The 20,981-nt window shown below is 35.0% G+C and overlaps 2 protein-coding genes and 4 pseudogenes across 6 annotated transcripts; 2 read left to right on the top strand and 4 right to left on the bottom strand.

Moving 5' to 3' along the window:
• The first annotated feature begins 7,996 nt into the window (after positions 1–7,996).
• LOC104744498 (uncharacterized) lies at positions 7,997–14,249 on the top strand. 2 transcript variants are annotated; one of them, XR_015582181.1, is made up of 4 exons: positions 7,997–8,833; positions 8,930–9,028; positions 9,318–9,630; positions 14,177–14,249. XR_015582181.1 is itself a non-coding variant. In XM_087488199.1 (3 exons), exons 1-3 carry the CDS (start codon positions 8,689–8,691, stop codon positions 9,440–9,442), a joined length of 369 nt encoding a protein of 122 aa, XP_087344325.1. In that variant the 5' UTR covers positions 7,997–8,688; the 3' UTR covers positions 9,443–9,703. The 2 variants fall into 2 exon arrangements, 1 of the variants encoding a protein (XP_087344325.1); XM_087488199.1 differs by lacking the exon at positions 14,177–14,249 and having other exon boundaries at positions 9,318–9,703.
• Positions 10,281–11,222, bottom strand: LOC109129196 (GDSL esterase/lipase At2g38180-like). Its single transcript, XM_087489136.1, has 5 exons — positions 11,127–11,222; positions 11,002–11,085; positions 10,719–10,859; positions 10,534–10,610; positions 10,281–10,454 (listed from the first exon to the last, which is right to left on the bottom strand). The coding sequence occupies exons 1-5, from the start codon at positions 11,220–11,222 to the stop codon at positions 10,421–10,423; spliced, it is 432 nt and encodes a 143-aa protein (XP_087345262.1). The 3' UTR covers positions 10,281–10,420.
• LOC104747987 (KH domain-containing protein HEN4 pseudogene) lies at positions 11,346–13,246 on the bottom strand (annotated as a pseudogene). Its single transcript, XR_015582582.1, has 3 exons — positions 12,097–13,246; positions 11,711–11,980; positions 11,346–11,564 (listed from the first exon to the last, which is right to left on the bottom strand). The product of XR_015582582.1 is annotated as a KH domain-containing protein HEN4 pseudogene (transcript).
• Positions 13,896–15,300, bottom strand: LOC104744496 (5-methyltetrahydropteroyltriglutamate--homocysteine methyltransferase 2-like; annotated as a pseudogene). The gene is made up of 6 exons (XR_015582581.1): positions 15,261–15,300; positions 14,997–15,155; positions 14,834–14,914; positions 14,581–14,750; positions 14,380–14,485; positions 13,896–14,211 (listed from the first exon to the last, which is right to left on the bottom strand). The product of XR_015582581.1 is annotated as a 5-methyltetrahydropteroyltriglutamate--homocysteine methyltransferase 2-like (transcript).
• A 4-nt stretch (positions 15,301–15,304) lies between these two features.
• On the bottom strand, positions 15,305–15,794 carry LOC147926188 (5-methyltetrahydropteroyltriglutamate--homocysteine methyltransferase 2 pseudogene; annotated as a pseudogene).
• A 1,996-nt stretch (positions 15,795–17,790) lies between these two features.
• Positions 17,791–19,802, top strand: LOC104747986 (5-methyltetrahydropteroyltriglutamate--homocysteine methyltransferase 2-like; annotated as a pseudogene). The gene is made up of 7 exons (XR_015582580.1): positions 17,791–18,177; positions 18,280–18,398; positions 18,477–18,557; positions 18,638–18,804; positions 18,899–18,986; positions 19,048–19,479; positions 19,559–19,802. The product of XR_015582580.1 is annotated as a 5-methyltetrahydropteroyltriglutamate--homocysteine methyltransferase 2-like (transcript).
• Positions 19,803–20,981: the final 1,179 nt, after the last annotated feature.

Below are 20,981 nucleotides of genomic sequence, written 5' to 3'. Positions count from 1 at the left end.
GAAGCCTTTCTCATCGTTTGGATTTTAATTAATATGTAGAAATTGGTTTGCTATTACTTCAAATGTTATTTGTAAGAATCGAATGAATAGAGATAACATTTCAAATTTTGAGAGAAGTCAGATATATGAAAGCATCGTTTTCATTTAGTCTTTTAAATCACTGAATTCCCAAATCAATTACATGTTCTGGAGTCAACGTACTAGTCAACATGATCGAATATTCAACTCTATAATTGTGTGAATGCAGACAGAAAGCACGATCTTAAAAGTCAACTATTTTTATATTTAGTGCTTTCTTCACAAAGACTACAACACATCACAGTCACTATGAAGAAAAAACATTGTTCGGATCTAAGTCGTGTAGCAATAATCACTTCTTGGACTTGTTATAAATATGAAACAAGACAGCATACAGTAGAACCTGTGAGCGGCAACAGACAATACCTCTGAGAATAATGCTGAATCTAGCCCTGGGCGTTCGGATTTTCGGTTCGGATCGGATCGGTTTTTTTGGATTTCGGATTTTTTGGATTGGGACATATAGAATCCGTTTAGAATTCGACTGTTTTTCGGATCGGATCGGATCGGATCGGATTCGGATCGGTTTTCAACTTTTTTCTAGAATCCGAACTTAAACCGAAACCCTTATATATGTCATTCAGGAAGTTAAACCAAAAAGTTGGAGCAGCTCAAATGGTTAGCGTGTGTATGCCTTATCTGAAAGGTCTCAGGTTCGAACCCTCCTCTCGTCTATTCTATATTAAAATTTTAAAACAGATCCGTTTATAGCTAATGGGCTTGGGTTAGAAGCCCAAAAATAATACCAATACCTAAAAATTAACTGGGCAATTCGATTTAGCGGATAACCGATCGGATTTCGGTTCGGATCGGTTTAAAACCGAAATCTGAATCGCACTCAATATAAAAACCGATCGGTTTTTACAAAGAAACCGAAACCGATCAAAATTGGTTTTTTCGGATCGGTTCGGATCGGTTTATTCGGTTTCGGTTTATTTGCCCAGGGCTAGCTGAATCGAGAACCACTCAAGAAAAACAATCACCTTGGAAGGTTTAGAGACATGGAGGCCAAACTCAGATTGCTGCAAATGGGAACTCGTCAGATGCAACACTCGTTCCCCTACCAGAGAAGTGATAGACCTGAATCTAAACTATCTTGTCCCCTCTGGCTCAGGGAGTTCAAGCATTCTGAGACCGGTTCTGCGTATAAGCTCTCTTGTAATGTTCGATGTCTCGTCTAATTTCTTACAAGGAGAATAGTTTTATGATCTTGTTGATCACTCTAAAACTTTAATACTAAAAGAAAACTTTTTTAGTTTGATTTGAGTAGTTACATATATTGTGGTTGGTTAAGTAGTAGCCAAATATAATTTTTTTTTAATTTATAGTTAAGATTTTTCTTTTTTTCATGGAGAAGATCTTTGGATATATAAATTAATTATTATTATAATTATTTTTTCGACCAAACATTAAAAAATTAAAAGAGAACTCCGAGGTTGGACATGAATTTCAGAATTTGTGAGATTTTAAATTTCAGAATTTTATTAGGACATGAATTTTTAATAATATTTTTAAAAACTAATTCACAAAATTGGTTTTAGTCGTTGACAATCTGATTTTTTTTTGAGAATTTGTTAAAAATGCCCCTTTTGATATACCCCTTTTCAAAAATACCCTCTTTTCTGGTCATTTTTATTTATGCCCTCTTTTAATTTTTAATGACCATTTTACCCTTATATGAAAATTATTTTATTCAATAAAAAGAAAAACAAAATTTTCCCGCCAAAAATTTTCCGACATATTTTCCCGCCAAAAATTTTTCGAAAAAATTTTCCCGCCAAGATTTTTTTTGTCAAAAAAATTTTGATAAAAAAATTTTGAAAAAAAAAAATTTTCGCCAAAATTTTTCCCGCCAAAAAAAATTTACAAGGTTTTTAAAAGGTTTTATAAGGTTTCTACCTTATAAAAGCCTTATAAACACCTTGTAAAGGCTTTTACAATATTTTTTAAAGAGTTTTAAAAGGTTTTTTAAACAACTTGTAAACGTTTTTACAAGATTTTTAAAAGGTTTTTAAAAAGTTTTAAAAGGTTTTTAAAAGGTTTTCAAATGGTTTTTAAAAGGATTTTTAAAAGGTTTTTAAACACCTTCTAAACACTTTTACAATGTTTTTAAAAACCTTGTAAAAGTTTTTATAAGATTTTTAAAAGGGTTTTAAAAGGTTTTTAAACACCTTATAAATACTTTTAAAAAGTTTTTAAAAGCGTTTACAAGGTGTTTAAAAACCTTTTAAAGCATTTACAAGCTTTTGAAAAGCATTTACAAGGTTTTTAAAAGCGTTTACAATGTGTTTAAAAACCTTTTAAAAACTTTGCAAACGCTTTTAAAAGTTTTTAAAAAGCATTTACAAGGTTTTTAAAAGGTATAAATTTCAATATTTTTGGCGGGAAAATTTTTCGATTTTGGCGGGAAAATTTTTTTTTGGCGGGAAAAAATAATTTTTTCGGGAAAAATTTTCGATTTTGGCGGGAAAAAAAATTTTGGCGGGAAATTTTTTTGGCGGGAAAATATTTTCGATTTTGATGACTGTACATTCTTGCTGTCACTCAAAAAAGGGTAATTTGGTCATTTTGTATGTAAAGAGGGGTAGTTTTAAAAATGGTCAACATGAAGGGGTATTTTTAAAAAGAGATATGGAAAAAGAGACATTTTTGAGAATGCCCCTTTTCTTTTTCTAATTAGAATTAAATAGTTTTAAATTATTCATATTCATTAAGAAAAATTATAATATATTAATAAAAAATATAACATTTAATTAATTAATGTTAATTTTGTATTATTTTGTAAGTGATGTGAATAAAGTTAGTATATACACCAATTAAATAACTGATGTGAATTAATATCTTGTATCAAATTTTTAATTTGATGTGATGCAAACAAATATAATGTATAATTTTTAAAGCTATGTTAATTTTCTATCATATATTAATTGATGTAAATAAAATTAAAAATTCATCAATTAATTAATTGATGAGAATTCTTAGTTTTTTGTATCAATATTTTGGAATGATGCAAACTAACAGAAATTTGTATCATCTTATTTGAATCAATGTCAAATGTTTGAATAATAATATCAATTATAAGAATTGATGTTAAACCACGTATTTTGTATCATTTATCAATAATTGATGTGAATTAATATCTTTGTATCAATTTTTTGATGTCATGCAAAATAAATGTATCTTTTTTAGAGCGATGTTAATTTTGTATCATATTTTAATTGATGTAAATAAAAATAACAATTCAACAATTGATTAATTGATGAGAATTCATAGATTTTTATATCAATATTTTTTGAAATGATGCAAACTAATAGAAATTTGTATTATCTTATTTGAATCGATGTCAAATGTTTGAATAATAATATCAATTATAAGAATTGATGTTAAACCACATATTTTGGATATAAAAACATGGAGTATACTGTATCAACCTCTCTCACTCTCGCTCTAGGTTTCAGGGATGATCTTCTCCAGAAGCCTAACAACGTATAGCTTTGGTTTCAGTAAAATCTAAAGATAAATCATTGAATCTTCAAACCAATTACATGTTATGGATTCAACACTAGTCAAAATGATAGAATATTCAACTCTTTATTTGTGTAAATACTTGTGAGATTTTAAATGCTTGTGAGATTTTAAATTTCAGAATTTTTTTATGACATGAATTTTTAATATTATTTTTAAAAACTAATTCACAAAATTGGTTTTAGTCGTTGACAATCTGACTTTATTTTTTAATTTAAAATTAAATAGTTTGTAAATTATTCATATTCATTAAGAAAAAATAGAATATATTAATAAAAATATAACATTTAATTAATTAATGTTAATATTGTATCATTTTGTAAGTGATGTGAATAAAGTTAGTATATACATCAATTAAATAACTGATGTGAATTAATATCTTTGTATCAATTTTTGATGTGATGCAAACAATATAAATGTATAAATGTATCATTTTTAATTGATGTTAATTTTGTATCATATTTAAATTGATGTAAATAAAATTAAAAATTCATCAATTAATTAATTGATGAGAATTCATAGTTTTTTTGTATCATTATTTTTGAAATGATGCAAACTAGTAGAAATTTGTATCATCTTATTTGAATTGATGTCAAATGTTTGAATAATAATATCAATTATAAGAATTGATGTTAAACCATATATTTTATATCATTTATCAATAATTGATGTGAATTAATATCTTTGTATCAATTTTTTGATGTGATGCAAACAAATATAAATGTACCAATTTTAGAGCGATGTTAATTTTGTATCATATTTTAATTGATGCAAATAAAATTGATGTAAATAAAATTAGAGGGGGTTATTGGTTCTATGATTTTAATGGATTTGGAAATCCAGATAAAAATCATGTCTTATTCAATCATTGATTTAAAAATACTTATCAAAATGATGTGTTATTGGTTTCATGATTTACAATTACTTGTTAAAATCCCATGTTATTCATTCAATGATTTGTTTTTGGATTTCAAAATCCACATTATGTTTTAAATGGATTTGAATGGATTTGAAAGTGTAAAATAGAAGGATTCAAATCCAAGGATAAAACATGTTATTTCAAAATCCATGTATTTTGATTTCTAGAATTTACAATTACATATGGATTTATAAATTACCTCTCCAATAACACCCCCTTAGTATATACCGGTTCTCGTCTAATTTCTTACAAGGAAAATAGTTTGTAAATTATTCATATTCATTAAGAAAAAATAGAATATATTAATAAAAATATAACATTTAATTAATTAATGTTAATTTTGTATTATTTTGTAAGTGATGTGAATAAAAATGGTATATACACCAATTAAATAACTGATGTGAATTAATATCTTTGTATCAAATTTTTAATTTGATGTGATGCAAACAAATATAAATGTATCATTTTTAAAGCTATGTTAATTTTGTATCATATTTTAATTGATGTAAATAAAATTAAAAATTCATCAACTAATTAAATCCAAGTCGGAGAGGTCAATTTCACTGGATTCAGGGAGTAAAACTAGACCATTCTTCTTCTCAAAAAGACTGCTGCTCCGATTGTCAGAAAAAGAAACAATGTAGACCACGTTCACACAAGTACCATCTTCATCGTTGAGAAAGACGACAGATGTACTCAGTCTCGAGCCATTGTGAAGAGATATGGTTGGAGCAGAGCAGAGTGGAGAGACGCGACGAGAGAAGAGTGAAGAGACACTACGAGAGAAGAGTGGAGTGACGCGATGTTAATTTGTATCATATTTTAATTGATGTAAATAAAATTAAAATTTCATCAATTAGTTAATTGATGAGAATTCGTAGTTTTTTGTATCTATATTTTTGAAATGAATGCAAACTAATAGAAATTTGTATCATATTATTTGAATTGATGTAAAATGTTTGAATAATAATATCAATTATAAGAATTGATGTTAAACCACATATTTGTATCATTTATCAATAAATAATTTAAATCAATATCCATTGATCGAAAGGTGTATTCGATGACTGAGAAGCTTGATTTGTTGCATGCATATGTTCTTATTTTGCTCAGTGATAGTTTTGTGACTATGAAATGAAATATGATTTGTGTTGTCTACTTCGTTCTTGGTTGCATTCATCGAGAATCATATATAGGACTAGGAAATGATGTGAAATTTGATTTGTGTTGTGATTCATGGAGAACCATATATATCAAATTAGGACTAGGAAATGATAAAATGTGATTTGTGTTGTTCGGTCTTGGTTGCATTCATGGAGAATTATATATATCAAATTAGGACTAGTTAGGATAAAAAGTTTGATATTAAACTTAAAAGAATGATATTATCCACACTCTGATAAAAAGTTTGATATTATCCACTTGAATGTAAATTGCTTTTTAAAAATTGAAAAACAAATAAATGATACAGAATGATTATATGGATCAGGTTACTGTATTATTATTTAAGATTGCAATGGTTCATCAAATTTGGTTCGTTACTAGCTAGATACGTAGCTGCAGGTTAATTAAGGGATTGGAACCTGTTTAGAATAGCCTGAGTTCCTTGACATTACTACACCCCAACGACTTCCAGCAGTGGCCATGGAGGTTACATGAAAACCTTCTTTCCACTTCTTATCCATCCACTTTAAAGGAAGTGAGTCACTGACTTTGTATGGTTGCTGGGTGTAAAGAGTTCCTATAGCATTCCATGAAGTTGAAGTTTAAGTAAAAAACAGCTTCATATGTTTCAAATAAGTAAAGACAAATACCAACCTTTTGACATAACTACCAACGAGCTCCCATTATTTGCGCCAGCTGTGGAACTGATATGGTAGTTGTCCTCCAATTGATTCATAATCCAACCCTGCCAAAAAAATCATTTTAAAACAAAACAAATATATAGTGAGCTGCTATATACAAAACAAAGAATTAGCTGATGATGGTAGTAATAGAGCCAGTATTCACGTCATCACGTGATTTGCGTCTCATTCTTGATTTTTTTAGCACCTATACATGAAAGATTCAAATTAAGTCAGTATTTTCGTTTTATTAAGGATATTAACGAATCCGAGTCCTCGAGATGACTTAAAAGTTTAAAACAATCTATATAGATTAAGCTTGGATGTTAGAAACGAGATGAATCCAAGACCTCAAGGTTCGAAGAAATTGCATTTAACCTTGATTTTTAACAAGTATTACCCCACGTAGTTAAACTATCCAAGATGACAATCATATTTACGATAATTCCAATGTTGGTATACGTTGTTTCGTGACCGTGTTCCCTTTGTATGTATTAGCAGAACTTTTGCTGGATCCAGGTTTAGTAGATTGGACATAACTTTTAATAATAGATAAATTAAGACTTACGAGAAACGAAAGTTTTAGTATTGGCATAATTATACAATTCTTGAATGTTTCAAACCATATTCATCATATATAAGAAAACTGCTGGCATATAATTCAACCAAATTTGTGAATCGTATGAGGATAAAAGAAACGTTGTGTTGTGAAAGTAACCCCTAAATGGAATTATATATAATCTCCACGTGGTTACGAGACCGCAGTCATGAACCGTCCAGAAAAATTACATATACTAATCTTTTATCATATAAAATTTCTATGATGGTTCTGATATCAGTATTAATCAACGGGGACGAGGACGAGCTAATTAAAACGACTTGCAAAAACGATTTTGCAGATTCTTTCGTTCAATGTTTCTTAAAGATGTACTTAACATTAAAAAAAAAAAAAAATGCGTGTCCATATATAATATCCGAAAATTCTGGAAAGCTATAAAAATAGTTTGATAAGATTTCTTTGATGAAGAGAGAATGGAAAAAGAGAGATTGAACCACATATATAATTGTAAAATAGTTACCTCATAACCGAAATGCAAAAAAATAGAACAAACTAATTTAGTATTTTCTGGTGTGTAACTTTTTGTCGTTTAGCACTTTTTTGTGTAAAAAGAAAAAAAAAGGTTAAAAGCTAAGATTGTAATTATTTTCAAGTACAATGCTCTTTCAGTCTAACTATACTGTTTTCAAGTACAACTAACTTTATAGTACTTTGACAACTGAGACAACTGTACAACGCAACTCCAATTTTATTGTACTTTGTCCGATGTTTTAGTCCAACTAATAGAAATTCTAACTGAGATGAGAAATTCTAACCGAGATTATAATTATCTCAAACAACTAGCTAGAAAATGTGTGCTTCACCTAAAAAAAACAGTAAATCATTTGATTTATTTCTTTTTCAAAAAAAAAAAAAAAGATATCTAATTTATTTAATAACTTATTTATTTTAGTGGAAGGCTATTAATCTGGACCGGTTGGAGAAGCCCATTAAATAAGCCCATCTTTGCACTGAAAACCCTAACGCCTTGTTCGGTTTTTGTTCTATAAATAAGTCTTTCTCTGACACAAACTGATTCAGTTCCTAGACACAAAAAGTCAAATCTAATATGCAGGTCTATGTGCCGTACCTGATCTTCTTTGGTATAAGATATGCCTCTGCAGAAGATAAGGTGCTGCATGTAGGCTTATATATCTAGATTCCACCCGATCTACAAGCCAACTTCAAATTTTCTTTGGGATGTGATGTTGTTTTTGGTGACAGATCTATATGTTATATATACTTGTATGTAGTATCGGATCTTAAAATTTTCTTTGGGATATGATGTTGTTATTGGTGATAGTATGTAGATCTGTGTTTGTTTTTTCTTTCATCTATCTATATATTTGTATGTATTATCAGATCTTCAAATTTTTTTTGGGCTATGGTTTTGTTTTTGGTAATAGATCTATATGTTATATATGTAGATCTTTAAATCTGGATTTAAAGTAGATTTTAGATTATGAAGTTTGTATCTGATTTTAAAGTGTTTTTGGTTTTAGATTATCAAGTTTATACCTGATTTTCAATATTTCTTTAGGATTCGATGTTTTTCTCTTTATATCAAATATGTTATTATTTTTCCCCTGATTGATCGGCCCGATAAATTGCGGCCCAACATATCTAAAATATTTTTTTCCGATATAGTGAGGCCCAATAATCTTTAGCTCTTACTAATATATATATTTTTGTTTTGAGAAAGAACCCTAAATTGATGTGTCACAATGATTTCTCGCTTCTGTTCTTTTGCTCCCGGCTTCCGTTCTCTGATAAGTTCTTCACTCTCGCGTACTCGGGCTCTTCATTCCGGCTATGGTTCATTTGCTTTAGGTTCGTCTGCTCCTGCTCGATTTGGATCTCGCTTCGGAGGTATAAAATCGTTTTAATTTGAGTTTTTTTTTTTGGTTCCATGATTTTAAGCTGAAATCCATGATTTTGATGGGTTACATGGTTTTAATTGTTCAGATTATTCTCGGTCTCCGCGTAGTCTCTTTGCTCCGAGTTTCAGATCTCTTCATCATGGTTCTGTGACTTCCACTCTCGTCTTTCTCAATGACGAGAATGGTAAGTGCGTACAGATACTAACTGAGACCGTTAGTGTGTCCCTGTTTGATGATTAGGATTTGAGTAAGAGATTCTTTGCAGTATGGGCTTTGTATAGGATGCTAGTGTTTTTGGGTTCGTCGTTCCCTTCTCTGGGTAGGAAATATCCCTCATTGGCTAGCTCTCATGATAGGTTTATTGCCAGAGTTTTTAGTGCTCAAATTGGGTCGAAAGTCTATGGACAACATGAAGCTGCTGTTAGATTGTCAAAGTTTTATTCATATGTCATGTTGTATTGTGTTGGGTTTAGCTGGGTTGGTCTTTTGTCATGGGAGTCATGGTACAATACGATGGAAGTTGAAGCTTTACACTCTAAGGTGGAGGAATTTGATGATCGTCTTAACCGTGTTGAGGATTTTGTGGGTCTTCAAGTAAAGAAGGAAGAACAATTGAAGAAGTCATTCACCGTTGACCATGCTTTGCTAGTGTTTCTTTATGCCACTACAAAAATGTGCAAGGTTTTTCCTTGTACGGCTTAATCTCATTATCTTGTAATCGATGTTGTTTCTTTGTGGGCTGTAATCTTCGTTTAAAACATTTAGAAGACACGACAGGCTGTTATTGTTCAGATTTTGCATCTTCTGTTTCTTGTCTCTTGAGAAATATTTATGGAATCTGCACCTTTCTTTGTGTTTAGCTCTTGTATGTTTTTTTGTTAATTTGCGAATATCTAACTGGATATAGACTAAATGCACCACCTTTATATGGTGAATCTGACGGCTTAAATAGAAGAAAAAGAAAGGTGATTTACACCTCTACTGAACCAATGTTTTCTTTAAAACCATACTTAAGTTGGGGTTTAATGATGTACACTCTCGAGGTTTTGTAAGACGTCTAGAGTAGGAAACCCGGTTGGTCCAAGGATGCGTATGACTTCTTCACGAGCAATGCTTTGCCATTCTTGGTTCATAGCTAAGAGTACTAAAACAAACGTCAGAAGGTTACCAGTTGTTTCCTTAGCTGCAAAGTAGAAGGTTTTGCATTCAATCCTGAAGCTTCTCTTCTTGACCATTCTGATTCGTGTAAGAAGACATAAAAGCCTGAAGCATCAGTTTCAGGATAGAACCACGGATTTGTTTCTCAGTCCTCCATATCTCTTTATTAGTCTTCGAAGGAAAGAATCTAAACCCAGCATTCGAATATAAGCATAAACGTTCTTTGTTCCAAACTTGTTCTCTAAACTAGGAAGATGTAACCATAAGACTTACCTGAACCCGGGGATATAAACGCTCCATCTAACCAGATAGAAAAGACGCATCATACGCTCCTGCAACGCAAAGATTTCTTTCCCTTCTTCCACATTGTTTCCAAAAGCTGTTCTTGATAACATATCTACAGAAATCCACCTGGAGATCAACGCTCGTTACTCCGGCCTTTTATCACATCCCTGAGACATGAGTTACATAAAGCTAATGATCATACATCCAAAAGATAATAGTAAGAGACTGCTTCAGTAAGACATGTACCCAAAAACTAGCTGGATCTGTTTCTCATTCATTGGCGGAGGAGTAAGAAAAATGACGCGGGTCTTATCCGAAAGCCCCTAGTAAGAAGATGAATAAGAAGATACCAAGAGTTAGCAAGTAAAGGAGAGGCACTAACAAGTGAAACATGTCACTCAACATTCAAAAAACTTTTAAAAGGGCATTACCAAAAGATGCTCTCCAATTTTTCTCATGTTATCAATGAATTCAGATAAAGGAACATGAGGACCAAAGCCTGATGGATGAGGATCCATTGAATCATTCCCACCGAAATAGACTATCACCAATGAAGGTTGTATCACAGCATCCTAACAGTACAACAAAAACCAATAAAAAAAACGAAAACAGAGGTCAAGAAAAGACAAATTTTTCACTATTGGAGATCATCTTAATGAGGAATCATACATTAAGATTGACTACAAAGAGTGTCAATAAGAAGAGAGTGTATACCTTTGGGAAGACTTGGTCTAAGACCTTCAAGGCAAACCTAGAATTCCAACCAGCATATCCACGAACGATGATGTCAGCCTGTGGATGGATATGTAATCAAAACACACACACATAAAGGTACGAACTTTATCTTCAATCATTAGCTTTATTAACACTGAAACAGTTTCTTCACTTGCGAATAGTAAAGGGTCATCAGCATTACACAGATTAGGTGGGTTCATTGTTAGATTATTTTCATGTGTAACTATAAAAATGATCAGGAACTATAATATAAAACTCATTTGTTGTTAAGATGCTGTTGAATGAGGTCGAAATGACAACGTTTGATATGTACTTATATTTATTTAAAAGGAACATTCGTAAATTGGTATTGCAAGGGCATATATAAGGAACTGCATATAGAATATGTAATATGCAATCACATAATGGTAGATTCTCTCTGTAGTTAAGGTGGGACTGCTCTTGGTTACCGAATTTTTCATTGAGTTCGAGAGAAAACTGTCTCGCAGCCTGCTCGTAATATGGAAAATGGCTTCTCTCACATTAGGGAACTCTCCTGCAATCTATTGGCCAACAAAGAATGAGTTTATGAAAATGGTGCTTCTAAAAAGAATATTATGAAAATTACATTTCACAGTGTCCTTTAACATTCAAATGTTCAAAAAAGAGAGAAAATAAGAAGAAGATTAAGGTTCAAAGATCTAAGTACCTGCACAACTTGATCATTCTCTGAAACACATTTTGGGTTCTGCTCAACTTTCAAAATTTGAATTGTTGCCCCAGTCATTTTCCGCATTTCCGAAACAACAACACCACCTTTTCCCAGCAAACAACCAATCTGACTTGTTGGGACAACAAGTCGTGCAGTGATAGATGTCATTGGGCCATTGTCTATGATTTTTTTAGTGGCAAGCTCAAATAATCTTGAAAAAACAAGGATAATAGCTTTCTGGGCTGGCGAGGTTTGACATTCAGGGTTCTACATGATGAACAAGCAACAATGATTAAACAAGAATAGTCAATAGATAGGACAATATTACTTCACCATTTATGAAAACGGGAGGAGATGAAAAAAAATAGAAGAAGAAGACCAACCTCTGGTGCAGTTACTGCAATCAAACGTTCTTCGCAGTCAGCAAGTGTATTTCCCACATTTATGAAGGCACCTGTTTCACTATGAAGCATCCTGATAACTTTACCCCCAGTCCCGATAACTCCGCCAGCATTTTCAATGGAACAAAGTATCTTAAAAACCACATCTTGGTTCACAACATCCACTTCTGATAGATGTGGCTTACTGGTGGCAGCGTTAGTCATTGGAGCAGACGTATTTATGCTGTGAGGATGTGTATCGAGAGTTGAATAACGCTGTACAAGAAAATCAGCACTTGGCCGACTAAGAGTTTCTTGTGGGATTGTGTCAGTAGGCCTTCCAAAACCATCACGTGGAAATGACTCAAAAGCCATCCCCATATTCTCACGACGTTGAACCATCTCGAAAGGTCTATGCAAGAATTCATGAGAATCATCCCTCTCTCTATACTGTCGAGAAACATCTCCCCTGACAACATCAGAAGGCCTGTATAACGTTTCTCGAGGATCCACATCAATATGCCTGCGTAAAGCATCTTGCCGGTCTGCCTCCATATGTCTGCGTAAAGCATCCTGTCGGTCTGCCTCAGCATGCATGCGTAAAGAATCTTGCCGGTCTGCCTCAACATGCCTGCGTAAAGTACCCTGAAGATTCACCTCGATATGCCTATGATGCAAAGCATCACGTGGAAGCGGCATCACATCATTAGGCCGACCTAAATTGTCCCGAAGAAACATCTCGTCTTTTCTCTGTCTATAATCGAAAGGGTTAACTTCAACGGACCTAGGAAGTGACTCCTGAATGATTGTTTCTATAGGCCTATGCAAAGATGCTTGGAACTCTTTTTCAAGGGGTCTGTTTCCAACCAACCTTATCTTTTCAACTGATTGGCAACTTTGCAGGCAGCGGGAGATAGATACAAGAGCTCAAAACGAGTACATAGTCTGCTCAAAATATAGTCTCTGTAAGCAGCCTATGCAAAGATGCTTTGAGCAGACTATGTATATTACGAGTACATAGTCTGCTCAAAATGTTCTTGCAGTGGGACTAGGGAACTGCGTTTATTTATGGAATGCTTGTAGCAGCAAGGTGAGCTCTCTTTTTTTCACTTACAAATTTTTTTAATAAATCACAGTAGTTTCAAGTTGTTTTGATGGTTAATTTGTTTCTTGAAATTCTCAACAGGTAACAAAGTTATGTGATCTCGGGGCAGATGATAGTGTTTGCTCAGTTGGTTGGGCGTTACGTGGAACTCATCTGGCTGTTGGAACTAGTACCGGGAAAGTTCATCTCATTTACTCTTTTTTGTTTTTGTCCACTATTTTGGCCTCTGCATATGTGTAAGTAACAATGTACGTTACTTTACAACTTTCTGAATCTGGAAGATATAGTATATAAATTAACTAGTTACGGTTACAACATGATTAGACCTTATCGTATGGACTGTAGGACCTTTATCTTTTACTGGGATCCTGATCTTTAGATGGTACTATATCATGAGGATTATTAGAAATAATTTTTTTTTTGATTTGTGGTTACATGAGTCTTCTTTTTAATCCCCCAACGTGGCTAAAATGGTCTTAAATTGTTTGCAGCTTTTTGTATGGAACCAACATTCAACACAACACACAGCAGCGGTAAAAGCCATTGCTTGGTCTCCTCATGTTCATGGGCTTCTTGCTTCTGGTGGTGGTACTGCTGACAGATGCATACGTTTTAGGAATACAACAACAAATACTCATTTAAGTTCCATAGATACTTGTAGTCAGGTACATTTTCTGAACTTAACATGACTTCATAAAAAAACATAACCAACATTTCACATTTATTAACCTTCTTTGTCCTTGCATATTACAGGTATGCAATCTGGCTTGGTCTACATCAATAGTAAGTCATAACGAAGTGGTATATATAAATATATATATATATATATATGAATTTATTTACAATTCCTTTCAAAACCCAAAAACGGAAAAACCTAAGCTATAGAATCGACATTTCTCTGATTTCACTCCCTCAGGTAGCCGAGGCCAAGTCTGTTCTGCTCAGGAAGAAATGGTTTTAGAAGAGACGACAAGTTAGTGTTTGGTTTTTGTGTGTGTGTGTGTTGTTTGCTCCTGTAAAAGAAAACAAAATCCATGGTTGTTATTGTTCAGGAAGTTTCTTTGTCATTTATATTTTGCATTTCTGTTTCTTTTCTCTACAATGTTGTTAAAGCATGACTCGAGTCAAGAAACAGAACAGTAGTTAGTTTCAGTGTTTAGTAACAGGCAAGAAACTCTCACCTCAGGCTCTCCGTGAACAAGAACATCAATGTCAAGGTCCTCTTGGATGTCAACAACTTTCTTGATCTCTTCCTTGATGGCCTTGACGTAATCCTCCTCAGAGATTCTAGTAGAAGAGAGATCAAAGTGGAATTCTAGTTAGCATCACAATCAACTTACTTAAAATGATCAATGCAGAAAGATTGTAATAAAGAGACTCACTTCTTCGCCTTGTATTCACGGCAAATACTCCTGAGTTCCACAGTTTGTGGGAAGGATCCGATGGTTGTGGTTGGAAGGATTGGAAGGTTGAGCTCCTTCTTCTGCTGAGCATCTAGCCTTGCACTAACTTCTGTTGTACGGCGATGGTCAGATCCCTTCAAAGCAGCAGCCTGGGATACCAGAAATTACGAATCATCATTACAGAGAAGCCCATCATGTGTGTAAAGCTCGAGTTTGAAAGCAAGAAACTTACAGCCTTCTGGACAGACTCATTGGTGACTCTTGGGGAAGACCTCCTCGAAGACAAAGCCTCAGCGTTGGCAGTGAAGAAACTCTGAAAGGGAGAAAGATTTAGAGAGCATTAGTGTTTTTGAAATCAAGGGCTCACACTAGAGGAAACATGCTTGTTGCGATACCTCATTTGTCTGACCGGCCAAAGCCTTGGACAATGCGTCAACTGGGCAGCAAAAGCTAGCCACGACTTGATTTCGTCATCGAGCTTAGTCTCGTTAATAAGGTCAACGGCAGTGTGGAGAAAGAGAGCAAGAGGTTGAGACTTGAGACCACAAGCTTGTCTGCGCCAATACACACAAATAACGTAACCAAACGAGTTAACATATAAATACTTCTCACTGAGTCATCAAACAAGAAGAGATGGAAATAAGGCAAGTGATTCATACCTTTACCAACAACACCCTCAAGTGACTGCAGCGAGGTCATTGGCTCAGATGTTCCTTCCGTCAACAGCACCAGCAAAGAGATACTTGCCCTGGGGGAAACCAGCCTTGATCAAGTCAATGGTCTTGGTGCCACAAACCAAATCAAATCCAAAGGCAGTCACACCCTTCAAGGAAGGAAGTAAGGGTCTTGTATGCTTCAGCAGGGATGTCAGCGAAGTAGGTGTCTCCACAAGAACATTCAAACCAGAGAGAGTTGATTCGAGAGCTCAGCATATGCACGGCTAAAAGCCTCGAGTTTGTGACCCTCGAGATCCATGACAAAAAGAGGCTCATCAAACTGAATCCAGGATGCACCAGCAGCCATAAGCTCAGCAATGACTTCCCTGAGCACAGATGAATCATTACAGACATAGTTAAATATGTTAGTATTCTATGGCTATAAAACCACGGATGCCAGATGCCACTATATGATTCATACTGCGTTGTAATATCCACTTCAAATGTTTGTTTGTTCTGAGTTGTAGCATTTAGCATAGTCAATGAATATGTGTACACTGGAAAGATTGTTATCACGGATGGGATGGGTAGAGTAGTAGGATGTTACAACGCATCACAATTACCAGAGCGGGATGGCACGGGTGGCTTTATTCATCAGTGATCACACTGGAGATGAGGTAAAAGCAAAAGCCATTTCAAATTCGCTATCTCGTTCAATCAGTAGGATTTTGAATTGCTTCATAACTTGAGAACACACATTTATGTCTCTCTTGTGTCCTGAAGGTGCGGGGTTTTGAAACCAAAAAAAAGGTGTGGGGTTACCATTTGAAATCAAGCTACTTTACTCAGGGGAGCTTGATTTGCGCAGCACCATTGGGTTGTTGTTGCTCATTTGATCTTCCATGATCACTGCTCTCATCCAAACTGAGAAGAGCCTTTGAGAAGCGTATCACATAAACACATCTGGAACTGAGAGCTAAATAGTAAGTACGACGGAAGAAGAAGAATTTACAAAGCAATCTTGCTCCACCTTCATGAACGCAATTTGTTTTAGAATTACATGTTTTAAACTTGAGTTATCCATTAATTAATTACGTCGGATATGTTAATTATCATAGGTGAGAGTGTTGACCGTAAGCCAAAAGCAGCATCAGATTAAAATAAACACACATTACAGTCTAAACGCAAGTTACTTAATTGATTGATTGTCTGATCAAATTCCAAACCACACAGTGACCGGATACTACCCAAAGCTTGAAAAGTTAACTATCTATCGTATCCTTGGATGAAGTTTTCCTCAGACTCCTCCTACCTCTCACTGCCTGAGAACACACACAAATAAAAGATCAGAGATATAAATGGCCAGTCACTGGACTTGTTTTCTTTTGAGGATTATGTTTATATATATATATATATATATACCAACCTGCTCGCCTTATGATGGTCTAAGGCGTCAGACCAATACTTTTCATTTTGCTCGTAGAATTCGTCTAAGTCTCTCAATATCTAAACAAAACAAACAGAAGATCAAACATGATGAGAAGATAAGATTGGTTCGTCTCTCCCCACCCCTCCTCTCAAGATCAAACAGAAGATCAAACATGATCAAACATGATGGGGATCAAATTCTGCCGGCCCATTTGATGTATACCATCTCTATAATTTTGCCCATTTTATCTTTTCAAGCTTTGGGTAGTATCCGGTCACTTTGTGGATTGGAATTTGATCAGACAATCAATTAAGTAACTTGCGTTTAGACTGTAACGTGTGTTTATTTTAATCTGATGCTGCTTTGTCTTATGGTCAACACTCACCTTTGATAATATGAATAAGGAATTTTTATAAACATATCCGACGTAATTAATTTATTCATGGATAACTCAAGTTTAAAACATGTCATTCTAAAATAAATTGCATTCATGAAGATGGAGCAATCAGGCTCTCCGCTTTGTAATTCATGGATAGCTCTCAGTTCCAGATATGTTTATGTGATATATGCTTCTCAAAGGCTCTTTCTCAGTTTGGATGAGATTGAGATCATGAATGATCAAATGAGCAACAACCCAAAGGTGTGTGTCCTCAATGCTGCGCAAATCAAGCTCCGCTGAATAAAGTACATAGCTTTCAAATGGTAACAGAGAGACATAAACGTGTGTTCTCTAAGTTATGAAGAAGCAATTGATTGAACGAGATAGCGAATTTGAAATGGCTTTTGATTTTACCTCATCCCCCGTGTGATCAGTGATGAATAAAGCCACCCGTGCCATCCCGCTCTGGTAATTGAGATGCGTTGTAACATCCTACTACTCTACCCATCCGTGATAACAATCCTTCGAGTGTACACATATTCATTGACTATGCTAAATGCTACAACTCAGAACAAACAAACATTTGAAGTGGATATTACAAAGCAGTCTTCCGGGAATATATAGCAACTGATAGTATGAATCATACAGTGGCATCTGGCATCCGTGGTTTTATAGCAATAGAATACTAACATATTTAACTATCTCTGTAATGATTCATCTGTGCTCAGGGAAGTCATTGCTGAGCTTATGGCTGCTGGTGCATCCTGGATTCAGTTTGATGAGCCTCTTTTTGTCATGGATCTCGAGGGTCACAAACTCGAGGCTTTTGGCGGTGCCTATGCAGAGCTCGAATCAACTCTCTCTGGTCTGAATGTTCTTGTGGAGACCTACTTCGCTGACATCCCTGCTGAAGCATACAAGACCCTTACTTCCTTGAAGGGTGTGACTGCCTTTGGATTTGATTTGGTTCGTGGCACCAAGACCATTGACTTGATCAAGGCCCCAGAGCAAGTACTTCTTTGCTGGTGTTGTTGACGGAAGAAACATCTGGGCCAATGACCTCGCTGCCTCTCTCATCACCTTGCAGTCACTTGAGGGTGTTGTTGGTAAAGGTATGAATCACTTGCCTTATTTCCATCTCTTCTTGTGGATGACTCAGTGAGAAGTGTTTATTTGTTAACTCGTTTGGTTATGTTATTTGTGTATTGGCGCAGACAAGCTTGTGGTCTCAACCTCTTGCTCTCTTCTCCACACATGACGAAATCAAGTCGTGGCTAGCTTTTGCTGCCCAGTTGACGCATTGGCCAAGGCTTTGGCCGGTCAGACAAAAGAGGTATTGCAAAGATCTAACAAGCATGTTTAAACCCTTAATTTGAAAGACACTAATGCTCTCTAAATCTCTCCCTTTCAGAGTTTCTTCACTGCCAACGCCGATGCTTTGTCTTCGAGGAGATCTTCCCCAAGAGTCACCAATGAGTCTGTCCAGAAGGCTGTAAGTTTCCTTTCAAACTCAAGCTCTACACACATGATGGTTTTCTCTGTAATGATGATTTGTAATTTATGGTATCTCAGGCTGCTGCTTTGAAGGGATCTGACCAACGCCGTACAACTGAAGTAAGTGCATGGCTAGATGCTCAGCAGAAGAAGCTCAACCTTCCAATCCTTCCAACCACAACCATCGGATCCTTCCCACAGACTGTGGAACTCAGGAGAGTTCGCCTTGAGTACAAGGCGAAGAATTTAGACTCTTGATGACAACCTGTCTACATTGATTAATTAAGTAAGTTGATTGTGATGCTAACTAGAGTTTCACTTTGATCTCTCGTCAAATAGAACCTCCGAGGAGGATTACGTCAAGGCCATCAAGGAAGAGATCAAGAAAGTTGTTGACATTGATGTTCTTGTTCACGGAGAGCCTGAGGTGAGTTTCTTGCCTGTTACTAAACCCTGAAACTAACTACTGTTCTGTTTCTTGACTCGAGTCATGCTTTAACAACATTGTAGAGAAACGACATGAAAACGGGTGGGTGCAATCCTATTGATCTCGCTGTGTGAAGCCACCGGTTATCTACGGTAACGTGAGCCGCCACAAGCCAATGACAGTCTTCTGGTCCTCAACAGCTCAGAGCATGACCAAACGTCCAATGAAGGGAATGCTTACAGGTCCAGTCACAATTCTCAACTGGTCTTTTGTCAGAAACGACCAGCCCAGGCACGAAACCTGTTACCAGATTGCTTTGGCCATCAAAGACGAAGTGGAAGACCTCGAGAAAGGCGGTATTGGAGTAATTCAGATCGATGAAGCCGCACTCAGAGAAGGATTGCCTCTTAGGAAAGCCGAACACTCTTTCTACTTAGACTGGGCGGTTCACTCTTTCAGAATCACAAACTGTGGCGTCCAAGACAGCACTCAGGTAACAAACACTATACAACACTTAGAATCTGAAACACTGATGAAACGAACTTCTAATGGGGTTTATGTTTCTCTTTCAGATTCACACTCACATGTGTTACTCAAACTTCAACGACATCATCCACTCCATCATCGACATGGACACTGATGTCATCACCATTGAGAACTCACGTTCAGACAAGAAGCTTCTCTCTGTGTTCCGTCAAGTACGGTGCAGGAATCGGTCTAAAGGTGAAGAGGAAGAGGAAGCTTCTCTCTCCTTCAGTGACTCAAACTTCCATCTTCAGTTCGACATCGGGTATTGGTGTTTCCGAGAAGGAGTAAGGGAAAATGTCGAACTGAAGATGGAAGTTTGAGTCACTGAAGGAGGTGAAAATCCGAAGCGAGAGCGAGAAGGATTGAAGGCACGAGATCCATTGTAGCGAACCAAGGATTTCAGACGGTGAATCATGACGGATGATGATTAAAAAAAACAAAATTAGGATTTCAGAAGACGAATCGTGGATAGGTGATAAAAAACACGAAATTAGGGTTAACAAAAAAAATATATTAGAAGCGTTTGGGCCGCTTTTTATCGGGCATTATTTATTGGGCCGAAACTAATCGGGCCGGCCAAAAAACATGTTAATAACATGATTAAAAAGAAAAAACACGAAATTAGGGTTAACAAAAAAAATATATTAGAAGCGTTTGGGCCGCTTTTTATCGGGCATTATTTATTGGGCCGAAACTAATCGGGCCGGCCAAAAAACATGTTAATAACATGATTAAAAAGAAAAAAACATCAAATACTAGAAGAAATACTGAAAATCAGGTTGAAGATAGTGAAAGAAAAAACAAATACAGATCTACATATATAACATATAGATCTATCACCAAAATCAAAATCATAGCCCAAAAAATAATTGAAGATCCGATACTACATACAAGTACATAGATAGATCAAGAAAAAACAAACACATAACTTCATATATAACATATAGATCTATGGCCAAAAAGAACAGCATATCCCAAAGAAAATTTGAAGATCATATACTACATACATGTATATAGATAGATGAAAGAAAAAAAAAAACACAGATCTACATATATAACATACAGATCTATCGCCAAGAAAATTTGAAGATCCGATACTACAAACAAGTATATAGATAGATGAAAGAAAAAACAAACACAGATCTACATATATAACATTCAGATCTATCGCCAAAAACAACATCATACTCCAAGAAAATTTGAAAATCCGATACTACATACAAGTATATAGATAGATGAAAAAAAAAAAAAACACAGATCTACATATATATTATATAGATCTGTCACCAAAAACAACATCACATCCCAAAGAAAATTTGAAGTTGGCTTGTAGATCGGGTGGAATCTAGATATATAAGCCTACATGCAGCACCTTATCTTCTGCAGAGGCATATCTTATACCAAAGAAGATCAGGTACGGCACATAGACCTGCATATTAGATTTGACTTTTTGTGTCTAGGAACTGA

The sequence above is a fragment of the Camelina sativa genome, chromosome 15, assembly GCF_030686135.1.
Source record: "Camelina sativa cultivar CO46 ecotype springtype chromosome 15, ASM3068613v1".
In the NCBI taxonomy this organism is placed as follows: domain Eukaryota; kingdom Viridiplantae; phylum Streptophyta; class Magnoliopsida; order Brassicales; family Brassicaceae; genus Camelina; species Camelina sativa.
The sequence above is the reverse complement of the archived record's forward strand: the minus strand, read 5'-3'. Positions and strand labels throughout refer to the sequence as shown.

Excerpts from the sequence above, each read along its gene's own strand:
- LOC104744498 (XM_087488199.1), top strand. The coding sequence starts at position 8,689 with ATGATTTCTCGCTTCTGTTCTTTTGCTCCCGGCTTCCGTTCTCTGATA. Across the intron at positions 8,834-8,929 it reads ATTTGGATCTCGCTTCGGAG|ATTATTCTCGGTCTCCGCGT; the intron begins GTATAAAATCGT and ends TTAATTGTTCAG. Across the intron at positions 9,029-9,317 it reads CTTTCTCAATGACGAGAATG|CTGGGTTGGTCTTTTGTCAT; the intron begins GTAAGTGCGTAC and ends TGTTGGGTTTAG.
- LOC109129196 (XM_087489136.1), bottom strand. The coding sequence starts at position 11,222 with ATGAACCCACCTAATCTGTGTAATGCTGATGACCCTTTACTATTCGCA. Across the intron at positions 10,611-10,718 it reads AAATTGGAGAGCATCTTTTG|GGGCTTTCGGATAAGACCCG; the intron begins GTAATGCCCTTT and ends TCTTCTTACTAG. Across the intron at positions 10,455-10,533 it reads CAGATCCAGCTAGTTTTTGG|GGATGTGATAAAAGGCCGGA; the intron begins GTACATGTCTTA and ends CTCATGTCTCAG.